At 42.0% G+C, this 25,220-nt stretch overlaps 1 protein-coding gene across 2 annotated transcripts in view; it reads right to left on the bottom strand.

Moving 5' to 3' along the window:
* The window catches only part of LOC130371680 (zinc finger protein 281-like), a 49,578-nt gene extending 28,634 nt beyond the window's left edge, over positions 1-20,944 (bottom strand). For both annotated transcript variants that reach the window (XM_056577536.1, XM_056577535.1), the window contains exons 1-3: positions 20,778-20,944; positions 18,354-18,858; positions 17,806-17,913 (exon numbers count right to left, since the gene is read on the bottom strand). In XM_056577536.1, the coding sequence (XP_056433511.1) occupies positions 17,806-17,913; positions 18,354-18,782 (537 nt within the window). In that variant the 5' untranslated portion in view covers positions 18,783-18,858; positions 20,778-20,944. The remainder of the gene's footprint in view (positions 1-17,805; positions 17,914-18,353; positions 18,859-20,777) is intronic.
* Between the last annotated feature and the right edge of the window lie 4,276 nt (positions 20,945-25,220).

The raw sequence follows: 25,220 nt of genomic DNA, 5'->3' as shown, positions 1-25,220 counted from the left end.
AGAGTTTTGAATTTGACAAATCTATTCGATGTTTTTCATCAAGGATGGCCAGAAGATCATGTGTGCCAAGTTTCGAGATGATTGGACAAGATTTGTGATAGAAGTAGCATTTTGATGGTTTTTGACATAAACCAAGATGGCGGAAATATACGTCATGGCGCAATGACGTCATAGGGTTTGTTGAACTGGGCTTGGTTCAAGGAATCAAATGATACCTGGTTTGTGAATATTGGTCGAATGGGTCGAAAGTTATGAACATGAATGCATGTCCAACTTTGACCTGTTGGTGGCGCTAGAGCTGTTGGGCTAGCGACCTGAGATTGGCTTAATGGGCTAATGGGGCTGTCCTGAACAAGTGTGCCAAATTTCACAACTTTTCGCCAAGCGGTTCTATGGGCTGCCATTGACTCCAATGGCAGCATAATAATAATAATAATAAATATAGCTGCGAGCAGCAATGTGGGTGTCAAGCATAATCGGACTCGGTAGGCTTATTCTGCCGGATGGACGCAATCGGCCAGGGGGCTACATGACGACCGCCTCGGAAATCGGCAATACCGACAGCCGGTGGGATGAGTAAATGGGAAAAGGACCCCACCTAGAGGTAAGGGGGCAATGCAGTCTGCCTGACAGAACAAATGTCACAAATACATAGGGGTATTCGGAACAATATCAACAAAATAATTTACAAGATATATGGGGAGGTCTGACAGTATCATTAAACATTGATAATAAGTTTGAAATGTACTCATGTGAAGAGAGAGGAGTTAAAACACGTCTTCATTAATTATAGCGCCCCCTAGAGGTCAATGGTCACCAAATTCATTGAGTGTCCCCATAATGATGTTATGGGTCTAGGTATCAAGTTTGGTTATGATTTGTCCAAGGGATACTGAGATATTGGCGTTTTTCCAGTTTGGCGGCTTCGCGGTTGAATATCATTGGCTGTCGCGGATATTTGTGCAAGTTATAATATACTAGCTATACGGGGAGGTCTGATAGTATCACCAGACATTGAAAATAAGTTGTAAATGTACTCATGTGAAGGGAAAGAGGTCAAAACACATGGACATTAATAACAGCGCCCCCTACAGGTCAAAGGTCACCAAATTAAATCAGTGTCACCTTTATGAGGCCATGGGTCTATATACCAAGTCTGGTTATGATATGTCAAAGGGATGCTGAGAAATCGGCTCACTTCCTGTTTGGCGGCTTCGCCGCCAAATTTGATTGGCTTTAGCGGGCAAACGGTTTTGAATTTGACAAATCTATTCGATGTTTTTCATCAAGGATGGCCAGAAGATCATGTGTGCCAAGTTTCGAGATGATTGGACAAGATTTGTGATAGGAGTAGCATTTTGAAGGTTTTTGACATAAACCAAGATGGCGGACATATACGTCATGGCGCAATGACGTCATAGGGTTTGTTGAACTGGGCTTGGTTCAAGGAATCCAATGATACCTGGTTTGTGAAAATTGGTCGAATAGGTCAAAAGTTATGAACATGAATGCATGCCCAACTTTGACCTGTTGGTGGCGCTAGAGCTGTTGGGCTAGCGACCTTAGATTGGCTTAATGGGCTAATGGGGCAGTCCTGAACAAGTGTGCCAAATTTCACAACTTTTCGCCAAGCGGTTCTATGGGCTGCCATTGACTCCAATGGCAGCATAATAATAATAATAATAATAATAAGAATTCGTACAATAACAATAGGTTGTCTCGCAACATAGTTGCTTGACACCCAATAATAAGAAGAAGAATTCGTACAATAACAATAGGTTGTCTCGCAACATAGTTGCTTGACACCCAATAATAGGAATTCGTACAATAACAATAGGTTGTCTCGCAACATAGTTGCTTGACACCCAATAATAGGAATTCGTACAATAACAATAGGTTGTCTCGCAACATAGTTGCTTGACACCCAATAATAGGAATTCATACAAAAACAATAGGTTGTCTCGCAACATAGTTGCTTGACACCCAATAAACATGAGAAAATAAGTAACACATGTCAATTAATAATGAACAACCAATTTGTTTCCTTTTTTTGAAAAATCAACATTTTTTATTTCAAAAGGCATGGAGTAGCAAACCATATTTTCTACCAAAAGTACCAATTTAGAAAACACCCATTCTACTCGGCGGTCTGCCAAGTAGAATGGGTGTTTTCTGTTGAGATGCTGCAGCATGGATGTCGTGCTGCTGTGGTACGCCAGCTCGGTCTTGCAGTGGACACACACCACAGTCTTCTCATTAATGTTCAACGTGAAATGATCCCAAACCTTGGACATTCGCTGTCGCTTTCTCCTGCCCATTTGGCTCTCCTCACTATTTTCGCTCATGTCTTCCATTTTAGCAAGTGCTAATGTTGGCCCCTAAACAAGTCAAAACATGCCGCGTCTGTCCGTTCTGTGGGTTGCGTATGCGCCGGTTGTGTCACACTAAAAATGGTCCGTACGGAAAACTGTGACCTCAGCTGTAAAATTAAATAAACGATGACTCGAGGCAAGAAAAATTCATTGATCCTTTTTTGTAATTGAATTATTTGAATCAATCGATGAATCGTTTCAGCTCTATTCCCAATGTGAAGGAAGCATGCGCAACGGCTTGCCTTTTAAGGACGCTACGTCATAGAACGCCGACAAGCACTGTTCCAATATTGAGAACACTCGGAAATTCACGCCCTTTTCGCGTCCTTTATATTTGAGAATTCCGAGATTTTTCAAGGATGCATCGAGGATCCTCAATGAACAAAATGATCCACAATCCTTTGCGTTTACACTAGTGATGGGTCGGTCGCGAAAGATTCGGTCAGAACGAACAAATCCTGAAGGTGAACGACAAGAACCGATTCCCAAAACAAGAGAACTGATTATTTATTCCTTTTTTTAAAACATAACAAAAATATGGTCACATGAATAAAATATACAAACGAACAGAGCGTTGTCTCCCTGCGACCTTACATTGATTGAGTCTAATACGTTCTCATCGAATCAGCCAATGAGAGCAGGTAGCAATCGCGCTGCCATGGCCCATGGGTAAACAAATGATAAGGCACCGCCACACAAGTTAACTAACGATAGCTGTAGGCTTCAATATCATGGAAGCACTTTATGTTTTCTTTTTATTTTGTTCTACATCACAATTGCATGATTTAATAAAGTATTGTTTTTACCTACCATTACAAGTCTTTTTTGGTCTAGTTGCCAACGTGCTTCACTGCTTATTAGCGCTACTTGGAAGACATTTACATTAAGGGCATTTAGCGGACGCTTTTATCCAAAGCGACTTACAATAAGTACATCAATATATCTCTGTCGGTACAGAAAGGATGTTCATAGAACCAAGTGCAAGTACAACAATCGCTTGGCTAACCAATTCCCCGTGTTACAGCAATGATAGCAGCTACTGCAGTTGCTAGTACTACAAGTATTATAATACAATACAACACAATACAATACAGTGTACAATGGTGGCCAGAAGGGAGAGGGTGGCTATGCAGTGTCGAGGAGGACTCTGAACAGGTGAGTCTTGAGTCTTTTTCAAAAAAAAAGTGAGCGACTGTGCGGTCCTGAGAGCGTCAGGGAGCTCGTTCCACCACTGAGGCCCCAAAACCGAGAAAAAAAAAGGCACGTATATCTATACATTAGTGCTGTCAGTTAAACGCGTTATTAACGGCGTTAGCGCAAACCAATTTTAAGGGCTTTAATTTTTTTATCGGGCGATTAACGCTTTATTTTTTATTCTTTGGCTCAAAACAAAGAAGCAGTAGCCTGACTGCTATGTTAAAAGGCAGTATGTTCGTTTGTTCATTGTTTAATTGCACTATAGGCTGAGTCCTAGTTTACCTTTGCACTTTGTAATATTTTTTTGCACGGTCTGTTTTGATCAGTATATGCCAATGTTATCAATAAAAAAACATTTGCACAAGGCAAGCCGATGCACTTCTCCATGTTGATAAGCATTAAAATTAGAAAAATTAATGTGACCAAGAAATCAAGTGATATTTAGCATAGAAAAAAATTGCGATTACTCGCGATTAATCGTGAGTCAACTATGACATCACTGCGATTAATCACGATTAAATATTTTAATCGCTTGACAGCACCAATATATATACTTAATATTTATACTTAACCTGGGTAATTTCACCAGAACGTTAGAAAGTAGTAGGTTACATGCATGTTGATTACCATTTATTCCATAATTTCCAATTCTCTGGCAAATGACGTCACAAACCATCTGACCAAACGAACGAATCAAACAAACGAATCGTGAACGGAACTTAAAGAACTGATTCCCGGAAAAGAATCGTTTTGCCCATCCCAAGTTCAAAAGCGGCGCGGGATAATTAAAAATTGCGTATAGAAAACAATACACATTGCTTTACACAAGTGAAGTTATTTGAGCGTTTCAGAAAATCTTTGTGCCATATTGCTTTTTATAGATTAATCATGTAAATGCAAAAAAATTCACCGGTGCGATTTCTTTCAAACGTTTTTGCAACGTAATGTTAGGCTATATTTTGCATTGATTGATTTGTTTTAATATGCAAGTAGCAGGGCTGTAACGATATGCGTATCGAAACCGAAATCACGACACTCAAAGCCACGAACCTGTCTCGCGGTGTGAGAAGGCAGAAGCGCGACACGCCCTTTCTAACTCCCATTATCCTCAAGTCCAGATCCAGCCACGTGATATGAGCCGTTAGTACCAGGGTTTCCGTTGTCCGGTAATAGAAAAATTAAGTGTCAGACAAAATTGTATCTCTCCGGTCAAATTGTCAGATTGAAATTTGCTTATAATCTGTCTAAATACCAGTCTGCTGACACTGCCCCCTCTTATCGATGCCGCAAATCTGCGACGAGATGCCCTCGCTGTGATGACAGCGCTCCGTGGCTACGGAGGATTGCATTTCTCCACAGCCTGCGACGTCCTCATATGCGATATGAACGACATTTATCCAGAGTGGGCCAAGCGCGTAAAAATAGCCTGTGTGATCCCTGTCTCTAGTGTTTTGTTTGCTTTGACCGGCAGTTGGTCTGCTTATAGGTCGGAATGAAGCGGCCACAGATTATTGACAGGCTGGGTCCTTTTTTCTACCGGACTCGATTGTTTCTTCACACACGCTACCGCTCGCTCTCCTCGCTCGTCAACTCACTCGTTGACGTCACTCCCACACACCCTTGCGCACACACATACGCTACTCGAATCACTATTCCTCGTTATTGCGAATCAGACGTTCATGTTTTTCCCATCTATTTGAAAGTTAGGCTATTAAACATGTTGCATTCTATACGGCCTGATTATCTCATTATTTAAGCTACATAGACTAATAAGCGATAATAGGATATTTGACCGAAAACAAAACCTATGCAGTCACTTTGACCGGCACCGGTTTTCCTAGCGGGAACGCTGGTTAGTGATACCAAACTATTCAAATTACTATTACTTATTTGATATTAATATTTTCAAATACATAAGCCTAAACCAAAAAACTGGGGGTTTTGTTGAGGGTTGAGGGTTTTTGCCTACCTGCAAGCATCCTCCAACTGCAATCTTTAGTTATTTATAAATTTTTCTATACTTAAATAAGATTCAGTGTTCCAAATTATTTGTTATTAAAAGTTACATTAAGTTAATTGTTATACAAGTATTGTTTAAATAAACTGCTTTTTAAATTTAAAAAAATCGTGGGATGTTTCGAACCGTGGGTTAAAAATCGTGATACAAACCGAATCCTGAGTAGGTGTATCGTTACAACCCTAGTAAGTAGGTGGTGTTTAAACAAACTACTGTCGCCAATAACATTTTCAACTATTAAAATATTTAACACTGGAGCAATATTTAAAAAGCGGAAGCGCTTCCACATTAGCAAGTCGTTCCAAACTCTGAAAGCTACAAACACTAGGCAGCACTCTAGCCTCATCTCCATAGGACGCGACTAGCAAGGAAGTGTTCTAGTAAGGCTGCAGCCTTCACTTTGGGAAACAGCCTCTTAGTTGAAAGTCTCTGGAGGTGGGTCTCTGTAGATGAGACTCGAAGTTTGTTGGATTAAAACCAAGGTTTTGTTGAGGACACAACTTTTTGGTTGCAACACTGTACACAGCGGGAATCAAAGCGCGGACTGGACACTTGGAGACGAGGTGCCGGTGCGGCGTGACACAGAGAGCTGTTTGCCTACGATGGCTGTTGACCTGCGGTAAGTACCTTGCACTTAACCCCCTAGATAGGCAAAAATGTAACTCACCCAGGGAAAGGGAAAGATTAAGACTAAACTGGATGACGATAGCCGCAGCAGCTACGTTAGCAATTTGACCTCATAGCAGCCCGACACACTGTAGCCTGACAATAAATCCAAGGAAAAAGATGAACGCACACAATGAACAAAGATCAACAATGAAGGACATCCAAGAAGGATGTCTTTTGTGCAACGTTTTCTTCAATAAACTAAGCTTTCGCTGTTGTCCAGAAATACCTTGCGGATTAGGAATGGGCATGATTAATCGACGATCGACTAATTGATCATTAAGAATTTCGTCGATTACGTACATTTTTCATCGATTAAACTAATGCAGTGTGCAATTAAACATTTTACCACACGGGGGCAATATTTAAATTTGCGGCTCCTCCTCGGCAATAAACATCCCGCTTTGAACAACCAACATTCTGAAACACCCATTAACATCCACATTTGCCTCAAACAATGATAGGCTTACAGCCCATGTAAATAGTTGTGAAATAATGTTCTTGTTCTTTTAATTGTTTGTTACTCTGACCGTTCTGTTTGATGTTGTGGATAGATTGTTAGTGAATGATACAGAGCATGATGAATTTTGAATCGCATTACTTTTGGTTTTGTTTCTTCATTTTTCTTAAAACAATTGTTGCTGAAAATAAAAATAGCCAAATTACAACCAATAGCTTCAGTCATTGAGGGCAAAAGTAGGCCCAATGATAGGCCCAGATTTTATTATTTAGTTTTACAAATCAAGAGTAGGTCTGATTTGACTATTTTTTTTGCATCCTTTCCTTCTGTCCTTGTAGTCCAAGACATGCTGCCCACCAGCTTTCAAAGTACAATGCTGCCACTGGTGGATTTGTATCAATTCACTTAATCCCTCGGTGCTATTTTGTAGTTCACCAAAACACCCTGAAATAACTTGAGTCTCACATACTTATGCCACCACACGCCACTAACAGTGCAAGCAGGCTAATGGCAACCAAGTGTGCAGTCCTTCCTCCCTCACTTTAAAAACCACAAGCCGCCACTGAGAGAGCGAGAGCCATATATACACACCGCACTAGGGACGGGCATTTGAAGGCATATCAATTTTTCGATTTTATTTTTTCCGAGTTACCAGTTAACCGAACTACGAAAAAAGAAAAGAAAAGTGTAGCCAACTCATAATGAAGCCTGAAGAACTTCCTTGATCTGGCCTTCACCAAACAAATATATTCGTTTTCCATCTATTAGTCAAATAAATAAGGAAATCAGATCCAATTTGTTCAATTTATTGAGCATTTTAGAAGGAAAAAAACACTTGAAATCAGTATGCTGCCTCGAAACGAGTTGAAATTAAACAATCAATTTTGACAAGAATATGAATGAACAGTATTGCATACTTAAGGCACAAACTGAAATGAGATTAAAGTAAATTTAAGGCACAAACTGAATAGATTCAAGTAACTGAAGCACAACAGCAAAAAGTACTGGTGGGCTTGGATATCTACAGAACTCCACTTGCAGTGCATGGGCCTGCCTTGCATTACGCATGATGCGCATATAACAGAATGTGTATGACGGAAATACAGTTTGTCTAAAACATTTCCAGTTAACACAACATATAAGCCCACCTACTGCTTGACTCATTCTTGTTCAAAAGAATGAGCATATCTACGTGCTCGGGGATAGGCGTGTGCAGAGGCGACTTACAATCAAGCCCGCCGTGGAAAAGACTCAGCTGGAACGGAGGTTGCCGGTATAGCCAAGTATTAAATGGCATTTGTATACACGTTTAATGAACAATATGTAATTAATATAGCTAATGAATATATTTAATTAACTTTAGGCAAAATTTTAAAAGAATCCGCTACAGCTAAAGTCGAATACCCACGTCATTTCGAATAACAATGCCCCTTCCTCATCACACACACACACACACACACACACACACACACACTTTGATCCCTCACTGATTTTTTAAGTTTGCCCACTGAAAAATAAATGAATCGTCTATAATAGTAATGGTGGGTTTGTTTAACAGTGAGAGACAGAGAATCAAAAGGAAAATCATCAAAAACAAATACATTAATTGATTTGCATTTCATGAGTGAAAAAAGCATTTCATCCCCTATCAATCATAAAGGATTCTGGCTCCCACAGATTAGTCCTTTTGCTTTAAGAAAGTACTCCCGATCTCGTTTAGTGCTGTTGCGATTAGTCAATTTAAATTTGTAGACAGAATTTCTTTAGGAGACAAGTCTTTTTACTATTTACTGCCTATTTATTTTTGTTCTTCTATGTTCAGGGCCTTCTTTCTCAAACAGCTCACCGTAATTCACCTTCACACAAATCTGTGCGCTGTGCGCGAACTGTTGGTTAATCTGCCATCCTCTTTCTTTCCCCTCCCCGTCAATGCTTTGATATGAAAAAATGTCTGAGTTCTCAGAATCAAGTCGAGCAAATCAGACCAACTGGTAAAAGGGTGTGTCCCGGTTTTCAAACATACTGTATGAACCATAAAGTCTATGGACACCTCGGGACGGACTGGTCGACGCGCTGCGGCATCACTTACATGATGTTGTTTTGATTGAAGATTGGCAGGCTGTAGTGGGTACGTGCGTGAATGAATGAACGTGTGTGTTGCGAACGTATGCGATTTCAAAGTAACAAACAAACTCAAAAACTATGCATGCATCCAAAACTTTGTTCAGAACAAAATAAACAAAATCAAAAACAGCGTTGCTTATTCTCTTCTAATACTTTTCTTTTCAGAACTTGGGAATTAAATACGGCGCAAATAATAAGTAGAGTGGTGGAAACTAGGGATGGGCATGAGTAGTAAATTCCAAACTCGAGTGATTGAAGGAATTCCTCCGGAATTCCTTCCGTTTCATCAAATCTATTTTTAGAATGTAACGCATCTGCAGCAGGAATAGGCCTTATGATGAACGGCAATATTACCAACCAAACATGTAATGCTTATTCTCCATCAAAACAGTCAGAGTTATCAGAGTATTCATTATTTATTTTTGCAAACGTTCAAAACACATTTTCCTTACAAAAATAAATATGCTTCTCACAATTTAACGGTTTACCGCCTGTAACGGTTTAAAAAAATAATAATAACGAAACAAGTAGCCTAACCATTGCAATTAATTTAAAGCTGCAAATAAAACGGCAGCAAATGGACTATGGAAATACTCAGCGTTGTGATTTCTCTACACGGCCGGGATTACAGCTGCGTCTTGCGGCGGTGAAAATAGCCGACACACTTGGTTGCTGCGGGTCTGCTTTCCCGAACTCACCGTTGTGTTTCAGGAGCATTTGTTGCCGCATAGTACTTGTAGTACTCTGGTAGCTCGATTTCGATTGGCATATTTTACATTTCACCTTATGATCTCCTATTTCATTTCTTCGCTGCGCTTTGCTTTAACCGCCATCTCTTAACTTTTTGAATTCTGGCGTGCCTGCACACGGAACGGCACACACTACACAGAAATTTGATACATTTAATTTGCTTTGTGCCCACGGTAGGGCTGGGCCATATGACGATATGATACCGTGGACGATATGAAAGTGTCTACCGGGAGAGATTTGGCCATATCGTTTATACCGAGAGAGAAAAAATACAAATAAAAAAAATTATATTGCACTGCACTGACTGAAGCAAGGCAGGTGTGAGACTCACCTGTTAACTTGAAAAAAAATCTCATTTGCATTGAAGAAACAGTTCTATTTTTACCACCAGCTATTTGCACAGCACATAACTTTATTTTATAAGTGTATAATTAGTATTTAAAATATTTGTGTGATGCTGTGATTTTTATTTTATATTACACTGCACTGACTGACAGCCAGGCAGGTGTGAAGCACACCTTTAAATATGTTATTTGTATTGAAAAAACAGTTCAATGTTTACAAGATGTTTGCACTATATGACACTGCAGTTAATGACCGATTGTTCGCTACTTACTCCTTTGTAAGCATGGAAATTCAAGTTCAAAATAAAAGGAAAAACTGATCAAATGTGAAGTATGGTTATTTTAAGCCATTTATTATTTTAATTTACTTCAAAAAAACCATATCGTGATATAAAAATTACTCATATCGTGATATAAGATTTTGTCTATATCGCCCAGCCCTAGCCCACGGCATGCGTTAGTGGTGCCGTTTTGTGTAGCCTGAATGTAATCTTGTCTATTTATTTGTCTTAATTTTGCTTTAGTAAGTGGGTTCTGCTGGTGTGTGCAATTTCTGCACGCTAATAAATGTTCTAAACAAAAACCTATTGTGCCCCCATTTTCTTTCCTGTGCTCCTAAATTTTTTAACTTAGGGGCACGAGTGCTCCTGAAAAAAAAAGTTAGCGTAGAGCCCTGGGTAGGCCTAATTTCGAATTTGTCGTGTCACAACAAGATAACCACCATTGCGTGCCTTTACCTTTTGTGGAAGAGGGAGAGACGTCGGAGGACCCGACGCAGTATATTCATAATATTGTAATGACCACGGAAGAGGCAGTGAAAGAAGTATTGAATAGACAGATTTATTAGATAGGCCTACCTAATAAACCGTTGGAACACACAAGACCGGAAACATAGCAACGCCGGTAAACAAACCCAGAGAAGCCCAATCCCTATGAGAGCTCCCCGCGCTACGGCCATCCGGAGGCGCACAGAGCTTTTGGCCGTGATATTATATAGATAAATATTATATTATATATAGAGCTCCGGGAGTTGCAAACGGCAACATTCACTTTCTCCTCCAAGCTGCAGTTCACCCCGGACTGCACTGCACTGAGTTTGACGATTGAACGCTGATTGGCCGTTACGCTACACATGTGACTCAGTGGCAACGTTACATGACGTAGCCTATGCCCGGTGTTCAGTTACCCAACATTTATCGCATGCATTTATTAGCTCCTTAATGTTGTCCAAGTGGAACATTTATAGCTTTATTAATCGCTAAATAAATAGTAGCCTATGTGTTATTTTTGATAAAATTATTATTATTATTTTATTTTTTCGGTTTTCGTTTACAGATTTTTCCTGAACGGTTATGATTTACTAACCGGTTACACGTGTACCCGGTCACTAGGCCTGTCACGATAACAAATTTTTCTGGGCGATTAATTGCCCCAGGAATTATTGAGATAAGCGATAATATTGCAGTTTTTCAACTAATATAATGATAAAGTACACCCTTTCGAAGATCAATAAACCTTTATTTTTAAAGAACACTGGAACTGGACGTCTGGAAGACATTTAAAATATCCAGAATAAATGAACAAAACAACCAAAAACAATCTATTATGAACAAAAAATGCTCTTGAATAAAAACCAAACACCACCAAAAACAATAAATACAATTGAAATAAAAGGATGTAAACACGATTGCGCCAGGACTCCGCCTCCCACACAGACAATGCAACAAGTTAGTAGCCGCGTTTACATGGCACATCTGATCCGCATAGATTTCTATGCGGCATAGATCTGTTCCTAAAATGTGTTCCCAATGTAGGCTACTGTGTACATGGCAGTAACAAAAGTGTCCGTTCTGTCTCTCGCACACACCTGACACATATCTGGACCGGCGGCGACATAATGGATGTCTTATCACTATCGGGGATTTTAAATTTGATTTTAATGAAAGCACAGCAGGAGAGAGCTTTTCTCTGCCTGCTCCTTCAATTAAGAAGGAGGAGGACAGCGCAGCAACGTCAATTTCTCGTCAGATCTTTATATTTACCTTAAGCTCCGCCGCAAACAAGAGGAATTTGGATGCGAGTCTGCAGCCAAGACTGGTGGGAGAGAGTGGTCTTACAGGAATTTAGTGACCAGGAATCCTCGAAGTTCCATTTGCGAACTACTGCAGCTGCCATCTCTCTAAGTTGAGAAGTATTTTAACGTTCAGCCTGCAAAAGTACTACTAGTAGCCTACTCATTTACAGTTACCTCGGACGCGCGCGGACACTACGATACGCGAACACGTCATTAATAAACACCCATGTCCCGTCGCTTAGCAACCGGACACGCTTACCGGACTACTTTTACGGAGTGATAACAAAGACGTGAAATAGGCAATAAATCCACTTTCCTTGAAAGCGGTGAAGTTCGGTGTGCTTAAAAGTACCGACGGAGCTCAGTGGACCAATTGCGAACTACTGTGGCTGCTCCAAGTTAAACCCCAATCTATTCGGAATAAGTGCATACATGGCGATTAAAACGGACTACACCACCTCTTCTATTCGGCATAGAATCTATGCCGAACAGATAATTGTATTCCGAATGAGGCGTATACATGATCATTTTCTGTTCCGCATAGAAATCTATGCGGAACAGATGTGTCCATGTCAACGCGGCTACTGACACTTGACGAGGGGGTTTACTCGTTGTGCCCTGTAATTATGAGCCGGAGCCCGATTTCAACCCGACATTTGTTACTTAGGCCTACCCTGCTAAATATATATAATATATATAAATATATATAATGCATAGAACGCCGGTCACTATCGGGAAAATAAGCCCTGACAGGGCGAACAGGCGACCGACGCGCAGCGGAGGTGTCTCACCCTGAAGGGGCTTATTTTAGATAATGACCGGCGACGTTCTATACTACATCATCCCGCTTATTACAAGGCTACTTGCCAAGACGAAAAAATAACTTCACATGGTGTGTCTTTTTACAATTTATTCGTTAGCAGCATTCGTAGTGTTGATCAGCAGAGAAATAGTCCTTCAAAGACGTTGACGTTGCTTAGCAAACGAAGACGCTGGGGTTGACAAGTTACCGGACTATCTTTGCAAGTGAACGGAGCGTTCCACGGCATTGAGAAGACCCGTGTAATAAAGGCCTATAATATTTCTGTTTATGGCATATATTTCTTCTCAGATTAGGGCAATAAAGCAATGATTTAAAAAAAAAAAAGAGTGCGAATGGAAATTATTGTGGCCGGCAAAAAATTATCGCTCATTTAAATTTATCGCGCAATTAATTGATTTATTGCATATCGCGACAGGCCTACCGGTCACACCCCTAATATCCATTATATTGACCGGGTATTCCCAAGCCGCTCACGCTCTGCAGCAAGCCAGTCACAGTTGATTGGCGCGGCGCTGTACAGCGAACGTAAACAAACCACTAAGCTAAGGTTAGCATTTCGCTAAGTATTACTTTACCTCCCGAGATCCTGCTAATGTTGTGTTATAAAGTAAAGGGAAACAAGATATCTAGTCTTCCTCCACCTCTCTCGCTTCTCTGCTTGGTGTCGCTGACGCTTAGTTTGCCTCCCTTGCTCTGGTAACGTTAAGTACGTGAAAAGAAACAACAAAGCTCTGAATACTGATTTAAGCTTTGAATACTAATAGCTGTACAAATCCATAGATTAGCCGCACCGTTATATAAGCCGCAGAATCAAAAAATGGGAAAAAAGGCGCGGCTTATAGTCCGAAAATTACGGTAGTCGACTATTCGAAAAATTTGTCGAAAGATTAGTCGTTAGAAAATTAGTCGTTAGTGGCAGCACTTATCTCCCTACTTGTATAAAATACACCTTTCCTCAGAATCCATCAATCAGAATCAGACTTCAACCTCTCCATTGTGAGCAAGACTTAAGAGCTGTCTAAGGACATCAGGGATAAGATTGTAGACTTGCACATGGCCGGAATGGGCTACAAGACTATTTGCAAGAAGCTGGATGAGAAGGTGACAAATATAGGTGTGATTATTCGAAAATGGAAGCACAAAATGACTGTCAATCTCCCTTGGTCTGGGGCTCCCTCGGTCGGGCCCACAAACTACTTCTCTCCGCCAGGGTTAATAAAAATGTATGTGGATGGGTCTTCTAGCACGACAATGATCCAAAACACACAGCAGGAGGCAACAAAGGAGTGGCTCAACAAGAAGCACATCAAGGTCATGGAGTGGCCTAGCGAGTCTCCAGAGCTTAATCCCATTGAAGATCTATAGAGGGAGGTGAAGCTTCAAGTTGCAAAGCAACAGCCTCGAAACCTTAACGATTTGGATAGGATCTGCAAAGAGGATTGGTCCAAATTACCTCCCGAGATGTGTGCAAACTTGGTCAAAAACTACAAGAAATGTCTGACCTCTGTTCTTGCCAAGAACGGGTTTCTCCACCAAGTACTAAGCAATGTTTTGATAAGGGATCAAATACTTATTTCACTTAATGAAATGCAAAACAATTAATGTATTTTACTTGAGATTCTGTCTCTAACTGTTGAAATAAACCTCCCATTAAAATGATAGACCTTTCAATTTATTGTCAGTGGGCAATATTACAAAATCAGTGAGGGATCAAATAATTTATAGGCGGCTTCTCCAGTGAGGAGAGGGAGGAAGATCCTCCATAACATTGTTGAGAATAAAAAATGGAGATTGTCCAGACTACTGTAATGAATTAATGCCCTTAAATATGACTACTTTAATGCCTTCGTTTATGAAATGTTCTTCAGGGAGGATGTCCCTCCCTCAGCCTCCATTGACACCCATTAATTTCCCTGAAAGTGTTGGCGGGCTGCCCAGGGCCAAGCTGCGGAGGCCGCGATGAGGATTGAGTTGCTCTATAAATGAATCTTATAATGGCTTAACACCTTGACCTACATTCTGAAACATCCATTAACATCCACATTTGCTTAAACAATGTTAAGCTTACAGCCCATGTAAATAGTTGTGAAATAATGTACTGGTTCTTTTAATTGTTTGTTACTCTGACCGTTGTTTGATATTGAGGAAAGGATGTTATAGAATGATTCAGAGAATGAGGCAATTTAAATTGCATCACTTTTGGTTTTGTGTCTTCATTTTTCTTAAACAATTGTAGCTAGAAAAAAGAATTGCGATTAATCACGAGTTAACTATGACATTAATGCGACTAAATATTTTAATCGCTTGACAGCACTAATAAAAATGTATGCACGCTTTTTCTTTCTATTGTGATTTTGAACGTTTTCGCCTGCAGAATGTCAACATTCATATCAGAAATCATTTTTGTTTTTAGTCCCACTTACTTTACATTCAATTACACTTGCAGCAAGTGACAGCCTGTTTACAATTCCAAAATCTGTTCTACTTATTTGAATTAAAATACACTTGTATTTACCTGTATTGTACTTATTAACTGCCTGTTTCTACAATTCCCAAATTTATGGTGTTCCGTAAATTTCATATTCAACTCTGAGTGAGTCAATAAAAGGATCACTTGGGTCTAGTTTTTGCTTATTTAGTACACTTGGTAAGAATGATAATGTGTAATTCCAGGGCTCTAAAGTGCGACCAATTTGGTCGCACATGCGACCTAATTTCTCAATGGTGCGACTAAAAAAAATCTGAGGTCGCACCGGTGCAACCAGCCGTTCAAAAAGAAAAAAACTCTGCGACTCTGAAAGGCCCATATCATGGTCCAAACCAATCAGAGATAATGAAGAGCGGGACCCCCCTCTGATTGGCCGTGGTCCAGATATTCCTGTTTATTCTACTTCATTTAAGAATGCGCGTCAGAATTTTGCGATTTTCACTGGCTACAATATTGCATCTGTCAGTTGTCAAATTTGCTGAACAAAATGTTAAACTTCAATAATTGTTCAGTCAACTTATATCGTGCATTTATTTAAGCTCTCAACAGCATAACCATACAGCTTCGCCACATCGGCGGGAAAACACGGCACACGCAAAGTAGGCTACATCCATGGAATCAGCCGTTCAAAACCAGTCTGCATGAATCGTATGACAACTGGATGGCAGGGGATGCGGACAAGGTATACACCGCAGGGGAGAACATGAGAGCCCCAGCTCGCCGCATAGTAGCCTGGGTGCTTTAAGCATGGAATAAGCTGGATACGGAGTGGGTGAAAAACTATGTGTGTGTGTTTGTGTGTCACTCTGTTCGAGCCTGCATGAGAGTTCAATGTTGTCATTAGCTGTTACGTCTTTCTGGCCAATCGCAGTTCAAGGCCGACCTGGGCTGTTCCACTTCGGGAGGGGGCGCTCAGTTACTCCCCTCTAGACAAAACGGAATTGGTTGCGACGTTGACCCGGCGCCGCCCGAAACGTTAACGGGCCACCGGGAATTCTCCCAACTCTCCCGATTACCACTCTGCGTGTTCGTGCGTGCGTGCGTGCGTGCGTGCCTGTGTGTGTGTGTGCAGGCGTTATTCAATTGCCTGGTAAACATATAGGCCTACGGTAATATTCATACTGGTTTAAATAATGCATTTGATAGTAGGCTATTTCCCATCGTTGCTGAGCAAGAGTTTTGTTCGAAAGTTCAGTGATAGAAAACAAATAATAGCCCGGGCTATTGCCAAAGATCAAGAAGGCCAAACTACATGAGTTGGCCATCAGAGGGGCATTTGACTGCAATTGAGGATAGTCCATAAGACCTGGAGCCATGAGATGTTCAGTTTGAAGTTTCAGTTTAAAACACTTGCACTTTTAATTTAGATTTTCTTTTTATTTCATTTATCTTCAGATGTTTTAAGTTTAAATTGCAGCTCAGTGAAGCACTTACAGCACCAAAATGTTTCAGTGAAATTACCTTTCTTGTGCAAACATTCAAATAAAGAACATTAGGTTGACCAGATTCTTAGTTCATCATTTACAAGTCAATATTGCCTACATGGACAGCTATTTAAAAAACGTGAACCTGTAAAACTGCAGTGTTGAATGCGATATGGTCGACAATTTGGGTGCACCTAACTTTTGTGCTGGTGCACCTAAGAAAAAAAGTTAGGCGCACCAGTGCAACCAGTGAAAAATGTTAGTTTAGAGCCCTGAATTCCATTTGATAATCTAATTTAATTAAAATTGGAGTGGATATAAAATATAATTTTAAAAGTATGATTAATCGCGAGTTTACTCACCAATACTATGCGATTAATCGCGATTGAAAAATGATCCTTATTTGATAGCCCTAATTTGGATACATTAAGGAATTATTTGTCTGTCGTAATTAGATTAGACAACGTTTAACAATGAGGAAATATATGTAGATTAGAGCTGTCTCAAACTATTATTTTTCAAACGATAAATCAAGCGATTATTTGTTTGATTAATAGACTAATCTAACGATTAATTTAGACAGCCTATCAGACAGAAAATAAGTCTTATTTGCGTCATATTCTATCAAGGGACACATAAAACACACTTCCGGTTTAAGCAAAACAACGCAAGTAAGTAACCTGACAGAGCACCGTGTATTTCCTTTTGATATTGCTTGCTGCCGCAATTGTTGTCGTTTGATTTCTTCTTCTTCCTTCATAAACTATGGCGTCTGTGATTTCTGACTAGCCATCTGATGCATTACCAACACCACTGGACTGGGGGACAAGAGTTAATCGAGTTGTTTGGGGCGACATATCGCTGCAAATAATTGTCTGTGAACAAATTGTTGTAGTCTAAGTCTAAAGGAAAATCTGATTTTAATATAATAAATTGATAATTGCTTAATACCACATATACAGGAAAAGATTTAGTAGCTCAAAGGAAGACACATAAGACAATTCTTTCTGTTTTAAGAAGATCTGACAAAAAACGGGATTATTTCAGAGAAGATTAAACGTCTGACCTTTGCATCGCCTCTCTTTCTCCGGGACTTCCCGCCCTGCCCGTCTCCGTTCTTGCGCCCGCGTCGGCCCGTCTGCTCCTTGGGTTCCCTGCCGGGGCGGCCCGGTACCTAGGAGACACAAAACCCTGGGTTAGCCCCCACACAGTCGGACCGGCCTCCGTACTACAGTACAAAACAGGCTAAAATGACCATAATGCAGATGATCCCGTCTTCGGTTACCGTTTGTTAATGGTTCTTGGATTCCTAGCCTGGTTCACTAAATGCGATTTATTTCACAATACAACCATGTTCTCTGTTATAAAAAAAGACAAGGATTCCATTCCAAATTTTCTGGTTCAATAGAGGCTAGAAACAACAACAGACTTGGGGCCTCAAATCAAATGGAAAACAATTCAAACAAAAGAGTGATGCGTTTTCAAAACAAATGGGGAGTCTGTAGAGTCTGGTTCACAATCAACCTCAAGCACTACCCACAATCTGCCTGAGAAGATGGGCCTCAGAGGATGAGGAGATCATAACAGATTATATAAACAACCCGCCGTGCTCACCGGTTCCCCCAGCGGCCGCACGTTGGCCAGGCTGAGGTCATGCAGGAGCATGCCCTGGTGGTTGTGGTGATGGTTGCCGAAGGAGATCTCCAGCATGTCCTTCCCGCCGGCAGCGCCACAGCTGCCCGCGCTCGAGGCGTACACGGGCATGCGGTAGTCCAGCTCGCTGAGGCGCTCCTGCTTGATGCCCATGCTGTGGAGGAAGCCACCGTTGGCGCCCTGAACTCCTGGGTGGTCGGGCGGCGAGTCCCGCTCCTTCTTCAGCACCATCTCCTGGGGCAGCTCGCCCATGACCGATTGGGAAGATAGGCGCGTGAAGCTGGTGACGGGCGGCAGGTGGCTGAACATCAACATGCCCGGCGCAAAGTTGGGGTCCATTCCACTGTTACGCAAAAACTCGTTTCCCAGTTTGTCCTGGATGATGCTCATGGCGGCGGGGGGCCGTGCAGGAGGGGTGAGGGAGGAAGGGAGGTGAGAAAACTAGAAAAGGATGCAGGAGGATATCCTACAAGAAAATAGAGAGAGAGAGAGGGGAGAGAAGGCTGGGTCAACTTTAGGACAAAAAAATTAGTTCGGTAAACCAGTTATCTTGTCTATTGGTACCCAAGTCCACCTTTATCCTTTGTCACCAATAATGACTTCAAAGGATTAATAGGGCTATAGTCTACTAGCGAGTGACAGTTACTTTAAACCCTGATAAATCATCTTGGAAAATTCTAACTAGGGCTAAATAAAGGCCATTTAGCTGTGAGCTACTGACTTCAGTGTGTTAAACCAATACAAAATCAATTAAATAAAATGAATTCTAATGTTTTCAATCTGTATCGGTTGTGTCAGAAAATACACATTGAAATAATGAGAGACTTTAGTTACAGAAGTACTGGGGGAACCTCATGTCCCGTTTCTGGATAAAACAATTGTAGTCTGGACCACTCTAAACTAAAATGGAAAAGGGGCATACATTTGACCATGTAGAAAATAAGAGATTAACTTTAAAGACCAAAAAGAAAGACTTAACTGGTGAAACTAACTACATGTGAAGCATACGAGCTCCCAAAGGTACTTTTCTCCTAGAGTAGAATGCAACCATATGCCATAAAACACTAGACACTAACACTAGTCCGATTATGTTCATATTCTGAATAAAATGGGATATAATATTGTAATACGTTAAACAAAGACAAAGCTAAATGCATACACCTTTCAACACACTAGAATAATATTAAGTAGATGGAGCGCCATCGGTTATGTGTTCAGATGGTAAAAATAATCAATCAGCTAGGTTCCAATAATTAAACATATGGAGCAAATGTTACTAAATCACATCAACCCTGGATGTGACCACAGCCGATACAGAGGAGCCGCTCCACCATTTTTAATAACATAACTTCGTAGTATCTCACATTCTTAAAAGGTCTAGTCTGTATTCGTTTAGTCCCGATTTGCTCGGTGGGATTGGGCTCCAATCCCATGGCATAAACAGGCGATATTAAAGGTCTAGTCTAGCACGCTTCTGGCTCGTCCTGGTGCACCTATCGCGATGAGTCGAGGGCTCTTAAAGGACACTGTCGGGTCCCATCTCAGACCGACCGTTGGGCTCGGCGACATGTTATTGTGTGGCGGACGAGGAGTCTTTTGTGATGCATAGTAGCACTCCAGCTAGTTAGCATAGCTAGCCAGCTAGTCACAATGAGACAATCGAGCTTATCAAAGCAGTCTTCCTAGAAGCTTCCTGAAGGCTTACCCTTCACCTCGGAAACCCACCGAAACAATCACTGTGTACGCACCCCAACTTCAAATATCAACGACTCGTAGCATTCAATCCCACAGCCTTTGTACTTCAACCCTGATACCAAGACTCCCTGACGCCAGATCAGTCCTTATTGTGACACAAAGGACGGTTTAACAAACCGTGTCGGGTCTAAAAACACCATCACACAAAATCATAGGGGCCGAAAACCACCATAAGATTGGATGTATTAATGTGACCCGAGTGCCCAGAAGGAGTCCTCATCCAGTCCAGAGTCTCTTATATCCAGGTCTCTGACGAGGTCCACTAGTCTGGCGCTCTATTTATCGGTGGTATAATTAGAGCTGCTAGCGTTCCCCGCTACATTTAGCCTCCAACGTGCATTCCTCGGTACATCTGGCCTTTGGATCTCACATTAGGAGGCTAAATGAATACAAAAAATCAACAGTATAACATCAGAAAGGCACATGAGCGAGCTAGCCGACAGCTCCTCCGGCCGGGAGCTAGCGGCTAACTCCTCCGGCCAGAAGCTAGCGGCTAACTCCTCCGGTAGGGAGCCGCCACATTACGGCCCATGCAACACAAACAATGCTGCCGCCGAGCGCCGCTCTTCTCTACACATCCCACATTCAGGAGTTTAATCCTGAGTATGGGTTTACGCGTTTTCCACTCACCTACACATCGCAGCAGCGGGTTTGAAACGAGTGTATTTTCTTCCGTTGTTCGCCAGTTTCGGGGTTTTATTGCCAAAACATTGTTCTCCTGCGGGCGCTGCTTTCTTCCATCTTGTCCTGGCGCGGGGGATTGTGGGTCGCCGCGCGGACGGGTCGTGAGAGGAGCCAGGCGGAGGTGAAGCTGTTCCCCTGCAAAAATTAGAGGCTCTGTGATGCTCCCTACATTAAGAAAAGGGCTCTGTGATGCTCCATACAATAATAAGAGCTCTGTGATGTGCCATACAATAAGAAAAGGCTTATTGTATGGCGTCCAGAGCTGTACATTTCACTCACATTACACACTTTGAACGTATCGGTGATTTAAAGCACATTTGACCACTAGACCCTCATCCTTATGTAGGCAATGAGTCAATGAAAGGCCTATAATTTCAATAATTTGCTTCCAACATATGTGAATGAGTATATTTAAATTCCTAAATATATATGGATGGTGACTAGGCCTGTATCTAAATTAAACATTACGCATCAAATATATCTCAACATAATATCGCTGATAATGATGAAAATGATTAACCTCACATAACCGAATAACAGAAAAAACCTCCAATACCCACACACTACCGAGAATAACATCCCCATTCACCAATCCCCATTTAATCAGCTAAATGAAGGTATCCATGGCCGATACTCGCTATATGCAGACTATGCGGTTGCATATTTATTTTCTGGAGATTAGAAGGACCGGTTTCCATATGTTGACCAAGCGCCTTTGTATGTTGAGTCAAATCACCTAAATGCAAAAATAAGTAATAATAATCTTTAAAGGTCCAATGGCATGCTACTTTATGGATGCTTTTATATAGGTGTTACTGGCCCCTAATACAGCATTTGAAGACTCATTCTCGAAATTCAGCCTTGGTGCAGAATTACAGCCACTACGAGCCAGTCCCACAATGAGCTTTCCACAAAAGTGTGGTTTCTGTGTCTGTAGCTTTAAATGCTAACGAGTAGGAGAGAGGCGGGTCCAGGTGGAGGGTGGGTGTGTGGCCCTGAGCAGCTTGACCATGGTACCATGCGCTAGTGTTTACAGTGGATGGATCGCCATGGCTCGGATTCATAATTTCATCCGGAGGCGCCCACAGCTTTTGGCCTTGTTCTGTTAATATTCTAGAACACTTCGGGTACTCCGGCGGAGTCCTGGGAGCTCTATATCTAAATACTATCATATTATGTATAGATATAATATATATCATCACGGCCAAAAGCCTCTGATATTATGAATCTCAAACGACTGCATTGGGTTCTCTGCCGTCTCTGGTACTTCAACAACGAGACTCGTAGTGGGGGTTATCTTGGCCATGGTTGAGGAGGAATTGGGGGAAAGGAACTTTGGCTTTGACTCCCTGAAGTCCAGATTGAACCACGATATGGAGGAGAAAGGGATTGTTGCCCGTGATGTTCTCCCGCCGGAGCCCCGCTACGGAGCCCCGGCTGCGAAGTAGCCCTGGCGGTGGTGCGCTGGCGGCGGTGCCCCGGCGGAGGTGCGCTGGCGGGGGTGCCCCGGCGGAGGTGCCCCGGCGGAGGTGCCCCGGCAGCGGTTCATGGTTTCTTAACCATGGCCGAAATAACGGAAGTAGCTTTGTGGACGGGTCTCTGCCACTGTTGCTATTATACCAGTGGATAATTGACTCCGACGCAAATCTAAATGGGTTGCCCCAGGACCGGTTCTATGGGGGTGCATAAGCATGCATTGTACCCCCAAAAAAATTGTTTACACCCTTAATTGAAAAAAGGAGGGAGGGAATTTATTTTTTATAAATATGATAAAAATAATAAAATACTTGCTCACAAAACAAATTGTAATCAAACTTGTGACAATTTCATAAAATACCGTTGTTTGCTGCATTTATTTTGTTTTGCTAAAGAACGTTATTATTATGAAAGGTGCGCGTGAACTGTGCCCCGGCTGGCAGCCGGCATCGTGTGCAAAATGCGCGCACCCATTTATATGGCGTGCACGGCAGTGACATTGAACTTCTTCGGCAGCAACAATTAAGCATTTAGCAATGGATATCCGAAAATAGCTCCAAAAGAACACAGCAGACGATGACGTTACTTCGGCTTCTGTCAACGTCAGCGCTACTAGTATAACCGTTGTGGAGGCTAGCACGGTGACGGCTAGCAAGGCTAGCACTAGCAACGCTAGCTCAATCCTGCCCGACTTGCTGCCTTTGCCGGCGCCGCCCTCACTCCCGGACAAGCAGCCTTCGGCTTCAACACTGCCACCCGTTGGCGGCCCGCAAGTGCCAGGGGATCTCGGAACAACACAGCCTACCCAGGTATTTCTTAAAAAATAAAACAACACACACGAGTATTCGTGTGAGAAAGATTCAATTTTCTGCTATGCCTGCAGAAACTTTGGGTCAAATAAAAACAGCACCGATGCTTTCACCACGACTGGCTACAACAACTGGCGCCATGCTCTTGTACGTGGAAAGGGGCTGGGAAGGCACGAGTCCAGCAAAGAGCACATGAAGTCAGTGGCATTGTGGAAGTAGAGGCGTGCAAGGAGTGTGACTGGTACAGAGATTTCTACACTTGTAAATACAGCACAACTGGAGAGGAACCGCACCTATGTAGCAGCTATTGTTCACATCATTCAATTTATAGCTTTAAACCAGCTGCCTTTTCGTAGCTCAGATGATGCTTTGGATGCAAGAGGTGAGGTGAGCAGTGGCATTTTTCTTGCATAGATGGACTACACCCTTAAAAAGGACCTTGCTAGGATTTTTAGCACCATCCCTGCGAATGCCACATGCACATCACATCACATACAAAATTACATTATTGAAATCATGAGTACAATCATCACAGAGGAAATAATGAATGATATAGGAGAGGCTTGGTACACATTAAAGGTTGATGGCACCAAAGATCCCACTGTCTGCGAGAATATATCCAGAGTGCTTCGCTACATGGACACAAACAACACTGTGAGGGAGTGATTTGTCTCAATGTCCACCTCCAAGCAATGTGATGCCAAGTCTCTGACTCAGCTGCTTTTGGCACAAGGTGCTCAGTCAGTGTTACGATGGGGCAAGTGTCATGTCTGGAGTACACAGAATGCAGAATATCGTGCAGGAAGAATTGCAGAGAGAGGTGCCATGTGTACACTGCTTTAATCATCAGGTGCATTTGGTAGTGGTGCACAGCATGTCTTCTGATTTCACACTGGAAAACTTTTTCAGTGTATTCAACTCACTCTACAAGTATTTCAAGAAACCTACAGTGGCTGCAGTGTACAAAGGAGAGAAGTTGAAGAGGTAGCTCGAGCAACGGTGGACAGGCCACCTGGCCACAGTGACAGTGATCCTGAAATCCTTTGAAAACATTGTCCTCTTGCTTCGTGGGATCGAAAGCACCCAAACCAGTGCAGCAGAGGTGCGAATAGAGGCCACAGGGCTTTTGAAGGCCAATACCCAGCCCAGCTTCCTGTTCATTGCCTGCATGACGCGTCAAATATTGAGTTTGCTGGATCCTCCCAACACTGCACTCCAAGCCAAATCCACAGACCTCTACTGGTGTCAGACTGGTCCACAGTGCCATGGTGTGTGTTGAGAAGCCGAGATGTGACACTCAGTTTGACATATTTTGGGAGAAATTCTCTAAAGACAGACAGACCACAGAACCTCCTGCAGCAGCACCCCCACAGAAACGACCAAGAAATATGAGCCACTTGAGTGACTATGTGGTGGACACCACAGTTGATCACCGTCAAAAAGAAGCGGAAGAGAGGACTGGGTGTAAAAGACTGAATTTCAGTACTCTGGATGCTGTAGTGGGAGAGATTAAAGCTAGATTCAGCGTAAGAAACCGCCAACTGGTGGAGGCCCTGTTCACCTTACAACCAGGGAGCGAAGATTTCCTGGATGCAAACAGAGTGAGACCACTGCTTGAACTCACAGGCACAGAGATGAAGGAAGCTGAGTTTGCTGTAGCACAGCAGTTTGAGCAGGACGAAATGACCCAATCGAATAAAAACTGGACTACACAGGACATTTTGACAAGATACTCTGAGACTCTAGCAGCCATGCCTACTGTGCTAAAAAGACTCAAGCTGAGCCTTACCTTAGGTGCATCAATTGCAACATGCACAAATTCATTTTCAACTCATCACCAAAATGTTCACTGGAGAGTGGAAAGAGACGCTGCATAGAAGATTCAGCACAGCTTCAAGGAGGCTGCAGCTCTTCTGAGGGTAAGAAATATTTTTTGTAATCACACATTTTATTTTATCAAGTATTATGTTTATTTTAACATGATTATGTATCCTACACTGCTATAGTTGTTGGGTAATGTTAGTAATTTTATTCTACTGAGGGGGGAATACCTAGTTTGTATTGAAAATGTAATAATGTACAATTTGTTATGTATATCGTTTAA

Source organism: Gadus chalcogrammus, chromosome 18 (assembly GCF_026213295.1).
Source record: "Gadus chalcogrammus isolate NIFS_2021 chromosome 18, NIFS_Gcha_1.0, whole genome shotgun sequence".
NCBI classification, from domain to species: Eukaryota; Metazoa; Chordata; class Actinopteri; order Gadiformes; family Gadidae; genus Gadus; species Gadus chalcogrammus.
The sequence above is the reverse complement of the archived record's forward strand: the minus strand, read 5'-3'. Positions and strand labels throughout refer to the sequence as shown.